Source organism: Staurois parvus, unplaced genomic scaffold (genome assembly GCF_062004578.1).
Source record: "Staurois parvus isolate SC_StPar_1 unplaced genomic scaffold, SC_StPar_1.0 ptg000634l, whole genome shotgun sequence".
In the NCBI taxonomy this organism is placed as follows: domain Eukaryota; kingdom Metazoa; phylum Chordata; class Amphibia; order Anura; family Ranidae; genus Staurois; species Staurois parvus.
In genome coordinates, this window is record NW_028318430.1 from 5,378,786 (window position 1) to 5,400,649 (window position 21,864).

The following is a 21,864-nucleotide window of genomic DNA, read 5'->3' on the forward strand; positions in this document are numbered from 1 at the left end:
AACGAACAGACATTATGTACCAGCAGCACAGAATGTCACACAACCAAAATTACATCAAAATTCCAAGTTAGAGGAAGAAAGAAAAAAAAAAAACAACAGAGTTATACCTTGTTAGCCAGCAGTCAGTCAAACACATTTTGTTCTCAGTAGAAGACCAAGTCATAGGTGTGATATCCTGTAATGCCTAACTCAAAATGATTTATAAAAATGGCAAACCTTTAGGACTCTGAGTCCTCTTTGTTAGCCTGATACATCATAAATGATTCTGAAAAAAAAAAGTGCAAAATTCTACATGGAAAATCTGTGCATATATACCTCAATTTAAAAGTGTAGCTTTTCATCTACTTACATTTTCTTTTTGGCTATATTGTTTGCATGAAATAAGGATGGCACAGGGATTATCTAGCCCATCCATTCTGTTTACACTCACTGGCCTTTTTATTAGGTACACCTGTTCAATTGCTTAGTAACACAAATTGCTAATCAGCCAATCACATGGCAGCATCTCAGTGCATTTACGCATCTAGATGTGGTGAAGATGACTTGCCGAAGTTCAAACGAGCATCAAAATGGGGAACGAAAGGGGATTTAAGTGACTTTGAATGTGGCATGGTTGTTGGTGCCAGACAGGCTGGTCTGCGTATTCAAAACTGCTGATCCACTGGGATTTTCACGCACTGCCATCTCTAGGGTTTACAGAGAATGGTCCGAAAAAGAGAAAATATCCAGTGAATAGCAGCTGTGTGGATAAAAATGCCTTGCTGATGTCAGAGGAGAATAGGCAGACTGGTTACACTTGTTACAGCCAAGGTATGCAGAATACATCAGAATGCAAAACATGTCGAACCTTGAGGTCCCGTACAACGATTGGTGTTCCACTGTGTCCGGAGGACACAGCAGGCACCGGATCGTGGTGCTGCGTGCTCTCAGGGAGCACACACAAGCAGGGAGCGTGGAAGCCATTTATAAACGGCCACCCGCCCCTGCACTGCCCCTGTCCGGCCGTTTATATACATGGGCCGGACGGGAAGTGGTTAAAGGCCAGCACTGAGGGTTGTAGGAATATTTCTTTCAGCATTTTTATTCTCTTACGATGGGTTGCAGCTGTTTGATGATCTTTCTTTTCCCCTGTAGTGCTGGACTGTATGTGGTTACTAGAGGCACCATTTGTTTACTCCATGTATTGTAGGAAATTGTTTCCTTCAGTTTATGTTCTTCCTATTGGGTCTGCTGCTGTAATCTCTCTTTTGGAAGGATTCTGCTAGAACTCTGGGATGTTGACTTCTGTCTTCTGGGTCAAAGCATACGCCTTTGTATATAGTGCCCTTGTATTATGGCTAGTTTGATATGTTAGAATGGAAGCTGGAACCATGGATAGTAGAATTAAGAGATTTCCTGTGTATTGAGGTGTGCAGTTTATCATCCTTGATGGATATTGTGGTTTATAGGAAGTTTACATACTATGTGCTTGAATAGGAAACTTTTAGTTTGATTGAGGGGTGTCGCATATTACACAAGTGAATTTTTGAACTTTGATGAAAATATCACTATCAGTATAGCATATATACGCACACACACTTTATATATATTTTTCCATAAGCTGCTAAGGAATGTTTCATCTAAGTCTGACATAAATAGGACACCATATTGTGGTGGGCTGCCATTTTGCTTCCAATAGCAGTACCCTTACACTGAGGTTAAATGTCACTATTGAAAGTGAACACAGTTATGTGTTAAAATGAAATTAATGAGCTGTGCAACATCTTCTGCATTGTGTTTGTAGTTTGGAGAAGATAATAATCCTTGACAAGCAGCAATTGCACCCTTGTGAGGGATTTTGCTATAGACCTTGTTCACATGGGAGAAAACTTGAGTGTGCCCTGTGCAGAGCCGTTTTGCATGCAGCTGCATGTCACAATAATTAATAAAAAATCCCCCTGCGCTAAATATGTTGAAACTAAACCAAGCAGCTAACACCCTAACCTATACCAAAGGTGCAATAGAAATAGACAATAATAATGGTGTAGTGCTACAATAAGTGAAAAAGGTATATACAGGCAAATTCAATAAACAACACAAATGAGTGATAGATCCTCCAGGGATCTACCGGTATATAAAGTGAAACGATAAGTGACTAGGTGTAAAATAAACCAGGTCCCACGCCGGACCCACAATAAAGTGCAAAAACTCCCAATCCCAAAAAGGGATAAATATACAAGGTGACACTGTGAATCCCAAAAATGGGATAATCATACATCTAAAGTGACTAATGCTGGTCCCCAATGGTGTAAACATATAATAATACACAGAGATAAATACAAATCAAGTAAAAATTACGTAAAAAAAAATTGTATATAAAAAAAAAAAGTCCAAATAGTACAAAAATATGTGCAAACACACAAAAATACAAAAAAAATACACAAATGGATGTGCTTCAATCTTCAGCAATTGGTGTTTAAAAGAGCTTGTGCCAACCGCAAGTGGATGAATATCCTTAAATAGCAGAAATGCCTCCTCACCTCCTTACCGCAACCCTTATAGGGCAAAATGCCTTGTGGATCACACTGGATCCTGCACAACAGGTGGCTCCACACTATACAGCTTCACATTCAACAGGCTCCAATGGCTCCACATACCCTCATTGGTAATAGCACAGGTTCCCCTTCCAAAAGGTAGATCACCGCAGTACAGCTCACTTGTTCGTATATACCATGTTAAGGCCATGAAAGAACAAGAGAGACCTCCATAGTGCAACACTATTTAAGAACGATATATAGAGATGAAAATGCCAAATGAACACTTACATTACAGATGATAAAAATCGAGCAGTCTTACCACGTTATGGGTGTATACTGTAGGACACTGGGTGTAGTAAGATGGCGTCCGCTGGAACTACGTCACCGCGCATCAACACGTTACGTCACGTGACTTCCTCAGGACTATGTATTTTCTGTGATTTTTACTTCATTTGTATTTATCACTGTGTATTTTTATATGTTTACACCATTGGGGTTCAGCATTAGTCACTTTAGATGTATGATTATCCCATTTTTGGGATTCACAGTGTCACCTTGTGTATTTATCCCATTTTGGGATTGGGAATTTTTGCACTTTATTGTGGGTCCGGTGTGGGACCTGGTTTATTTTACACCTAGTCACTTGTTTCACTTTATATAGATCCATGGAGGATCTATCACTCATTTGTGTTATTTATTTAATTTACCTGTATATATCTTTTTCACGTATTGTAGCGCTACACCATTATTAGTGCATGTCACAATGGACATCTATGGGACTGCAAACACAGGGATGCATGCAACACCTTTGAATCCCAATGCTGGCAAAACATGGCCCTGCACAAGGCCTTACAGCCACTATAAGGGTGTTCAGTGGTAATTGATGTATATGGTGAAGCTTGTTCAAGAAATTATTTGTATCTAGCAAGAAACTAGCAGTATTTGTGACTAATAGCTTTAGCACATTTTCCACAAGGCCTGAGATTTGCTCAAGGCAGAATGTAAGACCTATGGAAAGCACCAATATTTTTGGTTCTGAAAGTTTGCAATCTGACAAATTGATTACCAGTCTCTCGGTTATATCCACACTTTTAGTGAAGTCAACATGTTAAACGGGGGGGGGGGGGTACCCTAGGATTCTGATTTGGAATTCTGGTAAAGCTGGCCATACACGAATCGAAATTTGGCCAGTTTAGCAGGGGTTGCATTTTCCAAAGAGCATTTTCTTGGCATATTTTCTGAAATTTTATTTTGCTTCCTCTCATTCCATCTTCATATCGGACTACCTTTCTTACTGTTTTTTTGGGTTTTTTTTAAAGAGAGTTTGCTATTAACATTTTGCAAAAATTTAATTATTTCAGGTACTTATATATAGCGCCCTCAATTTACACAGCGCTTTACATATATATTGTACATTCACATCAGTCCCTAACCCTCAAGGGGGGTACAATCTAAAGGTGCCTAACTCACATTCATACATACACATACTAGGGACAATTTAGACAGGAGCCAATTAACCTACCTGCATGTCTTTGGGAGTGTGGGAGGAAACCGAAGTACCTGGAGGAAACCCACGCAAGCACAGAGAGAACATGCAAACTCCAGGCATGTGGTGCCGTGGTTGGGATTCAAACCAGCGACCCTAGTACTGCCAGATGGAAGCCATTTAGCCACTGTGCTGTGAAAAGCTTGTGTATTAGTACTTCTTGGACCAAAAAGGGAACTAAAAACACCTTGAGCTTAATAAGTATGCAAAATAGCACAGTTATGAGAAGAACAACTAACAATTACGTAATAATATATATTTTTTTTTTTTTACTGATTATTAAACCACAATGTTCAGCATTTGCTGGCTGGAGTGGAAGGCTTAAATGTTACATCAAATCCCCAAGCTCACACACTCCAAAAAAAGATTTTTTAACATTGCATAATGTTGGTAAGAGTCCACTTCAGGGCTCACATACTAACAGTAAGCATGCTCACAGCAGGAGAGAGCAGAGTGATGGCGCAAAGGTGCAGTGGTACTGCACCTGCAATCCCTGTCAGCAGATGGGCAGAGTTCTTAACCAAACTTTGCTGCTGCCGTATGAAGTGAGGACCAGGTTGTGCTGTCTGACAAGGGTTTTTAGATGCATTACAGTTGAAAAACATCTGCTTGCCTCATTATTAGCTTAGAAAGTAACCCTTTTTAGGAAAAAAAAAAGCTGCAAAAAATCCTACACATGCTCTTAGTGTTGACTTACTCAAAACTCTGTGTTGCACAATGGGACATTATTTTATTACTTAGAAAATTCAAAGACATTGACAAATGTTTAGCCAATTAGCAAGTTAATGTGATGCCGCATTCTCAATAAAAACACCAGAGTTGGTTTTCCACAGTTGCAGGAAATGTGAATCATATGCTGCCTGTTTAATGTCTCCTGGTTTCCAGTAGTGAGAGATCCCCACCAGAATTTCTATTACCTCAATATTGATTGCATTACAACTAAATACAAGTTCCTTGTTTTCTGATGGATTCTCCAGAATGAAAAGAATGCAACGTATTAACTAGGTTAAAAAAAAGTGAGAACGGGTCAAAACACAAACTAATGAGGGGAATTGTCACCACTGGAGGTTAGGAGACATACCAGGTGGTTCCACAGCTGAGATTTCACCATATATCTGTATATCTAGGCTGCCAAGGAACATACAGCATAACATTATGCACACCAAGTAATGTATTGTGATAAAAGCATTGTGATTGCAATAATGGAGAGATACACCCATAGCACGCATTTTACTGAAAAACATTTTAGGAACATCTGCTTAAAACAGATGGACCTTTAAGACAATATTGAAGCTGTAAATGGACTGCGTAAATTACTAAAGCAATACCGTACGGTCTTAAATACCTTGTCACCAATCCTTAAACTGATGAGAATGGAACAGACACTATATAGCAGCAGCACAGAATGTCACACAGCCAAAATTACATCAAAATTCCAAGTTACAGAAAAAAAAAAAAAAAAGCTGAATTATACCTCGTTAGCCAGCAGTCAGTCAAACATATTTTGTTCTCAACAGAAGACCAAATCACAGGTGTGATATCCTGCAATGCCTAACTCAAATTTATTTATAAAATAGGCAAACCGTCAGAACTTTGAGTCCCCTTTGTTAGCCCAATGCATTTCATAAATGATTTTGAATAAAATGGCGCAAATTTATATCTGGAAAATCTGTACATATTTATCTCAATTTACAGGATAAAAGGATAATACTGGTCATACACAGTTCGTTTTTTTTTTTTTTTTTTTTAAACTCAGCCAATGGGGTTGAGACGGATGGAGAATTCTCCTCCTCACCAGGACATTGTATTCTGACAGAGGCTCCCACTGCTGTCATAATACACAGATCAGATGCTGATCAACGACAGTATTCCAGAATGTCCCTTCAACAGAAGTCAATTAAATGATCGACTTCAGTTGAGCAAGGACTGCCCATACACTGATGGAAATTCAGAAAGTGTATGGCCAGTTTAAAGGTAGCTTTGAGTACACTTGCGTGTTTTTTTGTTTTTTTTTTCTTTATAGGAACTCAACATATTGACCTGTAAGATGGTTCGCACAAGAGCTATGGGAAGTTAGTTGGTGTACTCCTAGATTGTAAGCTCCAAGGAGCAGGGCCCTCCTATCCCTCTTGTATTGAACTGTATTGTTCAATCCTCCACTCCTCCTACCACTCCATCCCCCACAGCCACTTCCTCCTGTACCTCTACCCCCTCCCTCCTAGATTGTAAGCGCGAAAGAGCAGGGCCCTCAAACCCCTCGTGTATTGTTACTGTATTGTCTCATGTTCTGTCCCCCACTATAATGTACAACGCTGAGCAAACCTTTTAGCACTATATAAAAACTGTATAATAATAATATTGTTGCCGTATTGTCTCCCGTTATATTGCAAAGCGCTGAGCAAACTGTTGGCGCTATATAAATCCTGTATAATAATAATAATAATAATACTACGCCTAAATAAAAGAAACGGGAGGATACCCGTTGTAGACAAAAAGGAATAGCCTGCATGCACACTCATTCTCCCACATCCTAAACTTGTTATGCAGTAGCTTGCCTTTTTCATTCCATACAAAAGGCTGTATTGTAGCCGATTAACCAGTACGGGCCATCCTATCTATATTGCATTTTGCAAAAATGGGGGCATAAAAAAAAAAAAAAAAAAAAACAAACAAAAGAAAAAAAAAAAAACACACAATACATAAAGATAAACCCAAGGACACAAGTCTATTGCTTTCTAGCAGGGCGACTATTATATTTGAAGGTAACACCACACACTCCTGGCAATATATTACCAGAGGAATTGTGTGACCGCCAGGCTAGGTTGAATGTTTTTTGGCTATATTGCTTTGCATGAAAATGGGGAGCCCTGAGGGTATCTGAATATATAGTGAATCTGACCAAAAGATACATTCCACATGTACAACACGCATTATATTTACAAATAACAGTATGAAACAGATTCAGAACAGCTGAAAAATGCTGATGAGCAACTGAATACATGTAGGGTAAAATCACTGCACTGCTTCTCTTTGCTGGCAAATAATCTGGCTAATGTTCTTAATATCTAAACAAGTCTTGGCTTCTTCATTAGTGGCTGTACTTTAAGATAAGGATTATTAAAAGTCTACCGCCTAAAAAAGTATCCAAAAAAATGGGACTGTGGGAGGACATCTGAAGTTCAGTATAGTAATTATGTAAGCAATTATTTATTTTACATCTAGTGTTTTGAGGACACAATTTTAATCTAGCATATGGCAACACAGACAAACATGATCTCAAATCACAAAAGGTGATAAAATACCTGGGTGGCTCATATTACACTTTATCATATAATCCTCCAATATCTTTTGGATCAAGGTAAAGATCCAGTTTCCATGTGAGCTACAGTGGCAAGCACATTAAAACTACTAGATGGATAGCCCTGCCTGATTACCAGAAGCAGTACTGAGATTTTATACAAAGGGAGAAACCTTGACAAAATACTGGAAGACTAAAGCACCAATAAAAACTACAATATCCGCAGGGAACAAGTAATAAGACTAGCCATATCCACTGTGAAATTGGCTATAAAGATCGGGATCAGAGACGGCCTCATTTTATAGTGAGAAAGCTACTACTTCTAAAAACATCCTCAGTCTCGTACACAATGGAAAACAAACACTTTTAGAGATTGCCATGCAAAGAAAACAATGTAGCTTACCATCTTCTGTGCAGCACACACAGTGTAATGACCCTGTGGCAATTGCAATAACTTTCTTCCCCTGAAGACCCTGAACTTGGCGTGGCCTCCTTACATGATCATCTGAGCCATGACCTAAACGATGGTAGTCTCCTTTTCCCCTGTAAATAAATATTGTTAAGCAAAGGACTCCAATAAGATGCATCCTCAAGGTGGTTGGGTTACTAAATATAATCAGATTTGTTGTCACAATAGCAAATACACACATAGCACCAACTACACAGATGGAGCAATTTTTTCCAGTAAAGCAAAGTACATGAATTACAAATAAAAGAACAAAAAAGAAAACATGTTTTCAACATAATATTTAATTATCACAATGGGCTCTATGTATATTCATTCTGCTAAGCAGGCTGCATCTTTGGTCATGACAGCCGCTACTAACAGCAGTTTCCTGCTCTTGAAAAAAGCTAGAATCTGAATGGCTCCTATGGATACATTTTTTTTTTTAATGCGTTAAGTGTACAAAAACTATATTATTAGGAAGTAACAAGCAAGACTATAAGTAACATACCAGGTGTAGACAGCACCAGACTTTGTTAGCGCCACAGAGAACTGAGAGCCACATTCAACTTTGGTAACACCAAGCCCAGTCAGTGAATCAATCTGAAAATATATAAAAAACTAAATACCATATCGAATTCAATTAAACAGAGCTAACAAAAAGTTAGAAAAACAACTAACAAACTGGTTCTCATTTAATTTTAAAACTACCATTTTATCCTGTTATGCATTCATCAGAATTTTTTTTTTTATTGCAGTCCATTAAAAGATACAGAAAATATTTAAAGTGGTTGTAAAAGCTCAAGGTTTTTTTTTACCTTTATGGCATTTTATGCATGAAGGTAAAAAAACCTTCTGTGTGCAGAAACCTAAGCTGCCTCTCGATCCAAAGATGTGCATTGGAGTTTTGGCTATCCCGGGATTCCCTCTTCTCATTGGCTCCCACTACTGTCAATCACAGCCAGTAGGCCAATGAGAAGAGAATGGGGGCGGGACTTAGTCACGGCTCCATGTGTGATTGGACATAAGGAGCAGCGGGTGCCCCCATAGCAAGCTGCTTGCTGTGGGGCACCTGACAGGAGGGAGGGGCCAAGAGAGCCTGCAGAGGACCCAAGAAGAAATGTATCCAGGCTTCTCTGTGCAAAACCACTGCACACAGCAGGTAAGTATAGACATGTTTGTTATTTTCGCTTTTAAAAAAAAGCCTTCAGAATCACTTTAACCTTTAGGTTATACTGCTGCCAACAGAACTGGATGCTGTAAAAAAAAAAAAAAAAAACACACACAAACACACCAGCAAACTGTGGGCCCACCCAGGACACCCCCTCCCCAACAACCACAACTCACCCATCATAGATTGTCACAGCTCAAGTTACATCCAAACAATGAATGACATTTTCCTCTGGTGAACCTCTTAAATCTAGAGGTGAGAGACCAATGGCATTTGAAACTAGGGCAAGAACCAGACCTTTAATAGCGCTGATTGCCAAATATTGGTCCAGACCTAGATACAAGAAAGAAAGGACTTGTCCAAAAGAGGCAATGGAAGAATGGAAGTTCCGAGCCTCACACCTGTAAGCCTTCTTAGTTTTTAGCAATGTACAAATGACATTCAGAAATATGCCTCTGTCTTTCAAAATCTGGGCTTCACCAGACATGATGGTAAATTTTGTGATCATAAACCAAGATAGTAAATCAGTCGTTGAGACAAAAAATCCTAATGACCTGGCATAGCCTACAGTGCATCTGTTGAGTCTTTCCAGGTCAGCATTTAACATCCATCTAGGCCTGTCTAGAGCAATTAGAATAACTTGAAAACCCTCCATCTCAATCCCGTGAAGCAAATGAGGAAAATGCTTTAGCAGAGACAAAAGGTGTGTACTGATACCACAGAGACACCAGAGCATCCTATGCTTCTGCTAAAGGATCCCTGTACCTGAAGACAAACTTGCTCAGTTTGCTGTTGAAACTGGAAGCGGGGAGAACTACATCAGAATCCCAGCACCTGTAACACAGGTCTCGAAAGTCCTCTGGGTATAGGGACCAATCCCCTCTTGTCCAGGTGCTGTTAGGTAAGAAGTCTGCCTGCTCATTGTCTTTGTCCGTCATGTGCATCCCAGACAAGGCAGGAATGTGATGTTCTGCCCAGGACAAGATCCTATCTTGACGATGTGAGACTTTTGGCTCCTGCCTGATGGTAGATGTATGTCACCACCATGGGATTGTCCAGCTGAATCTGTATTGGATGACCTTCTAGCAGATGCTGCACAGACAAATCGTCAAGGATTCCAGTTGTTGGTTCACAGTGCCAAACAAATCAATCTGTCTAGGAACTTGATTGACTAGCCCCAAAATGAGAGAATGTTGCATTTTAGAGTTCTAGAGTAAAACTAGACAAATGATACTACCGTGAAGGAGGCAGCTTTCAGGCACACGACTAAAGCGGAGAGTTGGACAACTGCTTGACACAGAGATTGAGTCTAAAGTTTCTCTGGTAAAAGTAGTCTTGATGTGGAGGGTGCAGAAGTGGAAAAACAAAAAAGGACATTTCTTAACAAATAAAGAGGTAGAAGACTTTGCAGACTCTTTCCTTAGGCTTCCTCCACAGTGGAAGATGGGTGCACTTGCCAACAGTTGCATCCTTGATAATATTAAGAGTAGAGTCAGAGAGATGTTGTCCCTTGACGGCTAAGTGGATTAGAAGCTTCTTGTACATGGGTTCCTAGGGAATGCAAATAGCTTGTCATAAATTTTCCAATCTTCATAGAGAAAAAATTGAAACAATGGGTGAAGTGGGAAAGTCTCTGCAACATTAAGGGCTTTAAAAGGACAAACAAATCGGAAACAGCACTGGTAGATGCAACAAGCTGATCCCTTCACAGTTTCAGAGTGGTATGCTCCACATCGATAGCAGCCACAATAATATTTAAACTTGGGAAAAATAGCAGTGGACTGCGAAAGGCTCGGGGGGCAAGATCAGTCAAACGGGAGCAACTCGGAATCAAATAGCCTCAGTGGCTAATGGCACAAAAGATGGCAAGACCATGGGAAAATTAGGTCAGAGATGGCGCAGCCAGAGTCAGCAAATACCTAAATTGTTTGGGCCATAAAACTGTGCATGACTGTGATAAAAACTTATCCAAAAAGGCAGAAGAACTGACTATACCGGATGGAGCTTAAGAGTACACTGATGGCTGAATAGACAGAGCACAGAAGTATTCCAGGCTGTGAATGTTGGTGACATAGGTAGGTGAACTGCAAGTTAGTATATGGTGAGCTGGGGGCACCCAGTACAGCAGGACTGTCTAAATCAGACCTGTTGTGACTGCAGGACAGTAATGCAACTTAAGGATCAAGGTTAGAGACAAAGTGTCGGGTAGACAAGAAGCCCAGACAGCTAGTAGCAGGTGAATCTCAGGTGGCCAGAGGTAACCATGACATTGTAGTCACGCAGCAAGAACAGATCAAAGATTTAAGCTCCATGTTGGACTTTGCAAGCAGGAGCTGCAGTGAGGAGATCTTCCTTGATGCTGTATGGCAACAAAAGCGTAGAGCATGAGCACAAGACTCCACCTAGTGGATGACGTTGGCTATGTAAGTGAGATAACTTGACCCAACCAGCTTACTCATTAAGTGAGTCTTCAGGCATAGGGCAAGCTCTGAGGTAATTGCCAGTGGAGCTGTAGATCTGGAAAGTGCTCTGTGGCTAACTTTTACCAGAACAGAGTCCAGAAAGTGGCCTGCCAGGAACCCAGTGCCTGAAGGCCACTGTGTTTAGACACAACACTACAAAAGAAAAGCAGAGGATTGCCGTGCCAGATAGTTCTAATGTAAGAGACAAGCTCTTGCAGCAATGTAGCAAAGAGCCTTGATTGAAGAAGAAAAAAAAATCTTTAAAGAGTAACTGAAGAAAGACATTCATCCTATGACATCAGCAAAAAAAACCTGGAGGCATGCTGGATGGGGTTATCCTGGTTTGGCTTAGGTTTTTTTTTTGTCTCTGCTAATGTTCAATCCTCCTGTAATGGGCAGCATAACCCAAGAGTAAAAGACTGTGTCCTTCACTAGATGAGAAATATTTTTGAACACAGCTCAGAAACCCAATCTGACTTTTCCTTCACAACAGCCTCCTGTAATCTTGTAGAAAGATGGCAGCACTATCAACCTGCCAGACATTAATGTAATGCACTGTGCTGTCAATCTAACAGTGTAACTTCCTGACAGAAGGACAGAGTGATGACCTCACCAGTTGGCTGCTGCACCATTATTCTTCTTATCAGAGGCCAGGGGCAGGCCCTAGTCCAAGTATTACTGCTCAACTACAGTGTACTCCATAGAGAAGTCTAGGACCTAGCGCTGGCTGCACTATATGGGAGAGGTGTTTTAGGTATATAGGACAGGTCCCATAAACAATATCCTGAATGATACCTGCCTGAAGTTTAAAATGGAGAAGCATGAAACATTTATATAATTTTAACAGGAGAATTTACAGCACTTCAATAAAAATGCAAACTGTGTACTAGAAAAAACTGGATTTTTGTACGCATAGTACAAATATCTTCTCTGCGTTCATTGAAGGACACAGCTAAATCTTTAGATTGGGACCATAGGGTTATTACACCACCAGCAGGTGTAGGACGCAGAGTACAACAAAAAAGGAAACAAACCCTAGGGGAAGCCCCGGCTGGTAGCCAAACCCCCTCTGTGACACAGCACAGCTAGTAGCCAGCAGTAAAATAGGAATACAACCAAGATATAAAACTTCTCAAGAGGGTAAGTACTGTATCCTTTAATGAATACAGAGAAAATTATTTTACAGCGAGTAGTAAAAACCCATTTTTTTCTTCTGAGAAAAAGACAAAGCAAGATCTTTAGATCGTGACCATAGGGAGGTCCCAAACCATGCCAGGAGCAAAAGGGTGGGCTCCTAAAAAACCCAGACAAAATGTGATACCACACCCCAGAAGACTTAAATGTTGCCTGAAAAACTATACACCCAAAACTGCCATTCACAGAGGTGGCAATGTCAACTTAAAAGAACTTGGTAAAAGCGTGAATAGATGACCAGATAGCTGCCCTGCAAACCTGAGAGACAGGAAACAGAGGTTCTTGACCTGAAATGGCAGAAGCCTAGGCTATGGTCTGCAAAATCCATGATGACGAGGCTGCATGCCCCTGTATTCCAAATAGAGGCAGTAGAATTCAAAGAGATGTTAGCCTGAACCACATCCATTGGGGTGCCACTGTCTTGGGGTGGGAAAAACTGGGACACAGAGCAGACGGGATCACCTTGTCCCAGTGTAAAATTATAAATGGTTGCTTAGGAGAATGAGCAGCCAGTTTGGATACTGTACATGCCAAAGTGATTGTCACTAGAAAGGCCACCTTTTGCAAAAGAGTCAGTAGAGAAATTTTTCATATGTTCTTAAGGGGAAGCTTCTGAAGTGCTGTCAGAGCTAAATTCAGATCTCACTGAGTCAGTGGAGGTTTTGTACATGGTTAACTTCCTGAATGCCGGTACAAACAAAGAAAAGCAAGCCCAAATGGTGTTGGAAGAGTATAGCCAAGGTGGACACCTGACCCTTCATGGTACTCAAGCCCATCAGTTAGTTCATACCCTGCTGAAGGAAAGCCAAAATGTGAGCAAGGGAAAGCTTGCAAGGAAGAAAACCCAGCAATTCGCAATAGGCAAAATAAACCTTCAAGCAACAATAATAAATTAAATGGGAGTTGATTTTCCAAGCCCGAAGCATCATGGGGATAACAGTATGAGACAAGCACTTTCCTCCAGCAGTTGGTTTTCAACAGCCATGCTATTAAAGCTAGAGACAGTAAAGTAGGGTGGAAGATTGGACCTTGGGAGAGAAGGTCAGGGCATAGAAAAAAAAGCCATGGCACGTTGGTGACCAACTAGACCAGATTCGGGAAACAAACCCAGGCCAATCCAGAGCCACCAGAATGACAGGACTATCCTCCCTCTATATCACAGATACAGATCATCAGCCCAGAGATCCCTGACCCTGGCCACAAACCAGGGAACTTTCCAATTGAGTGTGGACGAAAGGAGATCTATGTCTGTTTTGCTCCAGCACTGAAAAATCTGGTGGAAGATATCTGCGTATAGAAACCACTCACAAAATCCAAACACTAATCACGGAGATCGTCTGTCAACTGTCCACTTCCACCAGTCAGCACATAGGATGACTAATCCCCTTGTCCATATCCATACATACAGTACAACATTAACTTCCTGGCGTAACATGGACCTGGGTCAGGGGCTTCTGGCAATCAACGAAAGGTTTGATAATTCACAGCAGGAAAGCCACCAGCACCAGCCAGAGAGAGACTATCTGGGGCAAGGGAATACCTGTAAGTGAACCAATGCACATGCCCAAAGCAGGTCCACTCAGTCAACCAAAGGAATTATGACACATGTAGCTCCTCAGCATTAACTCATCCACAAGGCAAGGTTCGCCTGTTGGGGCGAACAAATACCTCTGATTCTCATCTGGATGTCATCAACCCAATTATTGCATGGCAGAATGGACAGGACCAACCATCATACGCGTCCACCGAGGGGGTCAGGCCCAGACATGGTTCCCACAGCTGATCCTGCTGTAGCAGGAAACTGCATTTGCTGGTAGACAGTGCTAGGAGACTACCAGAATCTATATATCCTGTCAGTCACCCAGCACTTCACTTGATGGAGTAAAAAAAAAAAAAAAAAAAAATCTGCAAATAAGAAGCAGAACAATTTCTAGGTCCTAACACCTAAGCATTATTAAAATGTGTTGCAGATGGGGATATGGCTACCAGAAGGCTGCCCCTAGGGTGTGTTTATTTTTTCTTTTGTACCTAACCTCTTACTCCTGCAGGTGGCATAAAAACACTATGGTCAAAATCTAAAGATCCGGCCATGTCCTTCAATGAACAGAATTGAATTACTATCCTGCTGGCTCAACATACATATGCATCCACAGGACAGTTGGGCCTTTATACTGGCTATACACATGTATAGCCACCCTACTATGAGGAGTGCACGCTCACTGGGTGCTCTCAGCAGAAGAAATAAATACACATTTCCTTACTTGAAAAATAACGTGCATTTATTTATTTTTACAAAAGTGAAATTCTCCTTTAGGGCCATTTCATGCTACATGCGTTTCAGTGTTTTTCTGCATCCAAAATGCACAGAAAGTAGATTATATGGTTGTCAATGTCAATTCCAGTGCATTCCAGTTGCACAAAAAAAAAGTAGAACAGGCTGCATTTTTTCTGCACAGATCTGCATTGGAACACGGTAAAAAGCATAAAAAACGCACTGGAATGCAATAGAACACACACCAAAAACGCACTGGGGCGCACATTCCTATTTAAACTGAAGAGAAATCGAGGGGGAAAAAGTGAACTGGGAAGCATCAAAAATGCACCGGAAAGCGCCGTGCAGAAACGCATCCGGAACGCATCTGGACTGCGTTTCTATAGTGTCAAAATAATAAATAGACCATCCAATTTGTAACACATATGTGCAGTGACAAACAGGGTGGGTTTTAATGTTCACACGCTGCATACACATGCGTCCATGGGCAAAGCTTTCTGCACATTCCCAGCAAAGTAACAAAGCTGTTAATGATCATGAACTGGTCCTGCCCTGACAGACATTCACTGTGGTCACATGATTGTCCGGTCCTTCCCACCCCCCAGGCATAAGGACCCTGTTATAGGGACCTGGGGTTGTGCCAGAAAGGGTTAATGCAGGCCTTGACATTTTCTTTTTTTAGAATTCTTTTTTTATTTGAAACAGTTTCAACACCGTACAGACATAGGTACAGAAACACATTCTACTGTATCATGGCTGGGTGTTATATAGGAACCAATATCAGATACATAACAGCATTAGCCCAGGTAAGCCTGCATAAAGCAAGGCCAGTGAGAGAAAAGATATTGCAGCCAAGGCTGCGAGAGGTTTGACACATTTTCTTGAAGTGATTTTTGTTTTTTTATCTATTTTTGGTTTATTAAAAACTTAATTTGTACATTAAAGCACAGGGTAGTGCCAGGAAACCTTTTTTTTTGCTTTTATTTAATGTAAACACATGTATATGGTTACTTGCCAAAACATATACAGCGTTCAAATGGTGTTTAAAATAAAGGTTGGATTTCTGTACCTGTTTTGTGGTATATACTGTATGGCATGTATTTTTTCCTTCACAATTTTAGGCCTCATGCACATTGCGTGTTTAGCCATGGGTGATGAGGTTCTGGCATTCAGCTGCGTCAGGACACAGGCACACCATCCAGCTCTGCTGTAGGCAGCCTGTAAAAATCTATGAGCATCTGATAGGTATAATAGCCAGCCTCAATACCTAACGGTGTGAACTTTTAGAACAGTATGTGCTCAGGGACAAATGCCCAGAAAGCAAGCACTGCTGTAAATGGAAGTACAGCTGAATGAGCTGCCCAGCCCTATCCTGCTGCAGCAGCTGTCAGATTCTCAGGGGCTGGAGTGTGTGTCTGTGCCCTCCAGCCGCCGCTAAACGCCAGAGCCTCATGCACCAGGGAGCTCAAGGTGTTAAACTGTTAGATATGAGTACTTCTGACCTGCTGTCACAGGCTCCCAGCAATGCCCTAAGACCCCTCCCCTGGAGATGATTTAGTGGAAGAAAAATTATCTTACACTGCTATTTCATTACTACACAGTGTACACCACCAAAAATAGAAGAAACATCTCTCACAGACATCCTATTGCTTATATAAATAGGCTGCAGGTGCAAAAAAAAAATAAAAGTGCAGTCCTCGACAGACTAGGTCTACAGGCCACAATCTGATATATGCTGACAAATCCAGTAAAAATGGTTAATGGGAGAGTTTACTACTTTCAGAATAGGGGTTATATGCATGCCAGCATTATAGACTGTAATAACATATATATGTGTTACAGAATATGTAAACCCAACATTTCATATTCCTGATATGTGCTTGCTGTATCATGTACGTGTATGAAAAAGTCTCCTGTTCTCTTTGTATTGCTGCCTTTGTATAAAATCCATGGTGTTCCTGCAAGTCCCTCTGCTTTCCTATTAAAAACTGACCACAGTAGGCATGAAAGCACAGCATCTGTTCTCTAGCTGTGCTGGGAACTAATCCAATGATCAGGCTTGTGCTCACATGTCCCTCCCCCCTTGCACAGCCATTCACTGGGAAGATCACTGTCCTGCTGTTTCTTCCCTCCCCCCCCCCATCTTGCTTCAGCTGATAACAGAGGGTATTGTGATCACTTCTAAAAAAACATTATAAATACCTTTAATTTTTCTTTTTTATATGTATACATACATGTTTTGCCTTTCTTTTCTCTTTTAAACTAAATGGGTTGTTTTACATATACCTACCCCAGAATACATATACCTATCCTAACCCCGGAAACCACTAAGCAACTTATTCACTCCCTTGTCATATCACGCCTCGACTATTGTAACTCCCTCCTCATTGGCCTACCTCATCGTAGACTATCCCCCCTCCAGTCTATCATGAACGCTGCTGCCAGACTCATCCACCTTACTAACCGTTCTGTATCTGCCACCCCTCTCTGCCAATCCCTCCACTGGCTCCCAGTTGCCCAACGGATAAAATTCAAAACGCTAACAATGACATATAAAGCCGTCCACAACACTGCCCCAACTCACATAACCGATCTTATCTCTAAATATCACCCAAACCGTACACTCCGCTCCTCACAAGACCTCCTACTCTCTAGCTCCCTCATTTCCTCCTCCCACGCTCGTCTCCAAGACTTCTCCAGGGCGTCACCCATCCTCTGGAACGCCCTACCTTAATCTATCAGAATATCACCTACTCTACTTGCCTTTCAATGATCACTGAAAGCCTTTCTCTTCAGGGAAGCCTATCCCGCCCTCTGCTAATTCTGGAATCCTCTACTCTTCCAACCACTCCATCCCCCACAGTGACTACCTACTGTACCATTCACCCCGCCCTCCTAGATTGTAAGCTCCAAGGAGCAGGGCCCTCAAGTCCCTCTTGTATCGAACTGTATTGTTACTGTATTGCCTCCCACTACAATGTAAAGCACTGAACAAACCATTGGCGCTATATAAATCCTGTATAATAATAATAATATACTTTAATGAGTGGAAAAAACACCTACCTTCATGGGAACTTTACAGCCATCACTGCCACCCCTTCCAAGCTTTCCATAGTCTCCATCACCCCAAGACCAGACTGTATCATCATCAGTGAGACAGAGGGTTTGAGCATCTCCACTGCCACAAGCAATGTCAATTACACGGTATCCCTGTAAGGCTTCCACCTGGTAACAAAATAGACCAAAATATAATTATAATGAATGTCTTCTTTAAAACCAACTCCACACTTAATGTCCCTTAAATAGTTTGTTTGGGCCAAGCTTCCTCTGATTGGCTGAAGCAGAGATCATGACATCATCCACCCACCTCTCCATCTCAGCCAATCAGAGGAAGCTTTGTTTTCATTCATAGAATATAATGCTCCTGTGAAAAGCTGTGCTCCACTCAGCCCAACTATTTAGTTCCAGGAGTGGGATGGAAAGTCCCCGTCCCACTGCCAGAAACACAGCGCTGTAAACTGTATGTAGCTGAGGCTACATGCATACAGACAGTTATTACAGAATGCCCAGCAAGCACAGCTGCCAGCCATCTTGGAACAAAGGAAGGGTTTAAAGGAACATCAAAGGTGGAGTTAGGTTTTAAAAACTGCTAAACATTAATTTCAAATTCAAAATTCTGCACTTATATTGATGGCAAGCTTGCAAAATGTTTGTTTTTTATGATTAATCATAATTAATATTAATAGGTGTGATTGGCCTTGAACCAGTGATAGTGTTAATTTCTTCAGTTATAGCTGAGACAGAAAAATATGTTTGCAGCTAACTAACCAGCTGAAAGCGGAGTATTCTATAGAAGGGCATAGCTGGTTAAAGGACTCTAGTGTAGAATGTCATTGGAGTCAGGAGTGAACCAAAATAGAATTAGTAAGAAAAAATATATTCTAATAGTATCTGTGTGTATTTAGTTTATGTTTTCTAAGTTGGTAATATGTGTTACATATGTAGATTTTTGGTTATACAACATTATTGAGATATTATGTTGTAAAGATACATTCTTAGTTTATATTATCATTTAAACATGAGCAGGCTGATGCAACATTGCCAGCTTACTGGAGTCATTACATATGGGCCTGTCAATCAAAAGACTATATATGTAGTGTCCCCTCCCTTCAATGAAATTGCTCTGCTAAGCAGTATTGTTTGCCATACAAGGTTCTAGGATCCCGAATTATGACGCATACAAGCGTCATAAAAAGGCATCCTAAGAGATGTGAGGGGGGCGCTTCAGACGCACACACAAGCATGGTATTAAGATGCTATGGATATTCACAGAAGTGACAGACTGGAACAGGTGCATTCTCTAAGACAAGAATTCATCACTTCCGTCTTCTTGCTAATGACTCAGAAGAAGCACCACATGAGACAATGGCCATGAAAATAAGGATGACACATCTTTATAACTTCTGTTTTGATATTTCTGTTTTACCTACACGGAACTGTTCATGATACGCTTTACATTGTTATTTTAAGCCACTGTGTGATAAAATAAAATCACACTTTATTTTTTACTTCGCCGGCTCTTTAATTATTCGCAAAATCAAGAAGTACTATATGTGTCTCAGAAAATTCTACAAAGACATTAATATTTAAAAGATAGAACGGATTTGGAACAAACTGGTTGCTATAAGGTAGTGGTAGGCAACCCTAAAGAGGTGGAGATCTACCTGAAGCAGTTAAAGATCACCGGTCAGTGTCACCTCCTCACACCTGAGTTAAACCTCTAATTGTTGTAATACTGTGTCACAATCGTGTACATTGCATGGCAATCATGGGTTTAAGTCAGGTGGTGAGGAGGCAACATATCGCCTCACCACCTGTCAAACACACTCAGATCACTTTGCAGAGGAGCAGCCATTAATGAGCTCTTTGTTGCACACGGCAGCAGTACTCTTAGGGTTTTACCACCCTGGATCCCTACCCCTCTTAGCTGCTGAGGCAGCAACCAAAGGTGTACACATGTCGCAGCAGGAATTAAACCCCCTGTTGCTTTTGGTGGGTGCTACCGCCTGTCAATCTAGACTCTTTCAAGTAAATGGGGCCACTCTGCAAGCGCCCCGTAACTGCATGCTTCTGTAGGGTCCAAGGGGTTAAAGCAGGTGGTGAGAAAGCAGCACGCAGCTGCCTGTTTAACCCCTTGTTTGCTGTACTGCACAAGGTTGAAGGGCACTTGCAGAGCGGCCTCATTCACTTGAATGGGTCATGCTTGACAGGTGCTACACCCACCAACCATGGTAAGGTGTAGCAGCCGGCATTACAGAGGAGACATTGGCTTATGTGACTCCTGTTCCCTACTGCAGCTCCAACTTTACCTCTGAATTGCACTCTGTTTATTGCTCTGGGATGGCAGGTGAACAAGCCCAGACTGTGTACCAGTCACCTGGCTGAGATCTACTGGTAGATCATGATCTACTGGTTGCTGACCCCTGCTATAAGCAATACAATTAAACTAACTGGAAACTAATTATTTGATTTACCTTTGTAGATCTAGGAGGCCTAATGTCACCTACTTAAGCTAGCCATCCAAATTACAATCTATACAACTCCTTAGACACTCAGTTTATAACTAATGGTACATCTAAACAGATAATTCAGTATGTATTCAATCAGACACATACACTTATACAGTAATTGTTGATGAATCTAAACATGCTTATTGGAACTGTTAGTATTCCAATAACACACAGTCTATACACATGTAGTGTAGCCGCTATAATTTCCATCAGATAACAATTCCTTTACTAAAATAAATCTCTTAAGAGAATATAAGGAAAAAATCTACCAGGATTTAACGTGCCAGGCCCAAACTTGCCGGATGATTTGCTAACGTCACCCCTTATCAACCTAGCGAGTCAAAAAGCTATTTATACTTCTACCTTGAAAGCTAGTGATTGGGTGAGTGACAGCGTGAAGGTGTAAGAGTGATAGGACGCTGCCTCAGTTAAACTACCAATTTACACTTCAAACCTAGGAAATCCACTGCAGCCAATTAGCCTTATGGAACTTTATCAATTTATGCAAGGAAAGCCTATTCTGCCCATTAGATTGTCAGAGGATATAGAAAAAAATATTAAATATTTAATAGTAAATTTTATGTATTGACTACTTTTTTATTCAGTACAAAAAAAAAATTAATGACTTCCCATTTCTTTTAGTCAGGTAAATATGAAATACTGCATATTTGAGCATTTACCAAAATGTATCTGAATGTGTCAGGGAAGGAACATAAAATGGTCATTAAGTGTGCACAGCCACTAAAGGCTACACACACCATAGTCTCTTCTACATCCCATCTGCTGGTTTTTAACGAGGTATTACAGTGAGGAGGTATTACAGTGAGCATTGCATTTTTTTTTATTATTTAGAGCTGCTGGGATAACTATATTTAGAATTCAAGCACAAAAAGGTAGTACTGGGCTTTAATGTAGAGTATGTCCACACAATCTGGTCACATAACCTGAACCCACCAAACACAAATTCGAGAAAAACATGATAGCAGTTGTAATACAATTAAGCCTGTTTGAAGCTTTATCAGAAACCAGAAGACAAAAAAAAGACAATAAAAAAAAAAAAAACACAACACGTAAAAAAAAAGGAAAAGTGATGCTGCTGTAGACCCACCAATTTGGGTTTCAGCTGATCCTCGCTGTCACCATGACCCAGCCTCCCATACCGTCCTTTTCCCCAAGTATAGAGTTCTCCAGCTGCAGTTATACAAGCACTGTGAGCTCCTCCAGCAGCAATATCTATTACTTCTGTGCCTCGAAGAGATTCGATTACACGAGGACGATCACATGGGCTAGAAAGGCAAAATAACAATTAGCTAAAAACATGCAAAATACAGGACACAGTTTAATGAAAAATCATAAGCAATACAAAAACAGCAAACAATACAAGCAGATA

At 40.9% G+C, this 21,864-nt stretch overlaps 1 protein-coding gene across 11 annotated transcripts in view; it reads right to left on the reverse strand.

Annotated features, from left to right (window-relative positions):
- HERC2 (HECT and RLD domain containing E3 ubiquitin protein ligase 2) overlaps window positions 1-21,864 on the reverse strand; it is a 233,271-nt gene that overhangs the window by 31,115 nt on the left and 180,292 nt on the right. For all 11 annotated transcript variants that reach the window (XM_089693500.1, XM_089693499.1, XM_089693498.1 and 8 more), the window contains 4 exons: window positions 21,583-21,760; window positions 17,968-18,129; window positions 8,317-8,408; window positions 7,764-7,903 (listed from right to left, as the gene is read on the reverse strand). In XM_089693500.1, coding sequence (XP_089549626.1) covers window positions 7,764-7,903; window positions 8,317-8,408; window positions 17,968-18,129; window positions 21,583-21,760 — 572 coding nt within the window. The remainder of the gene's footprint in view (window positions 1-7,763; window positions 7,904-8,316; window positions 8,409-17,967; window positions 18,130-21,582; window positions 21,761-21,864) is intronic.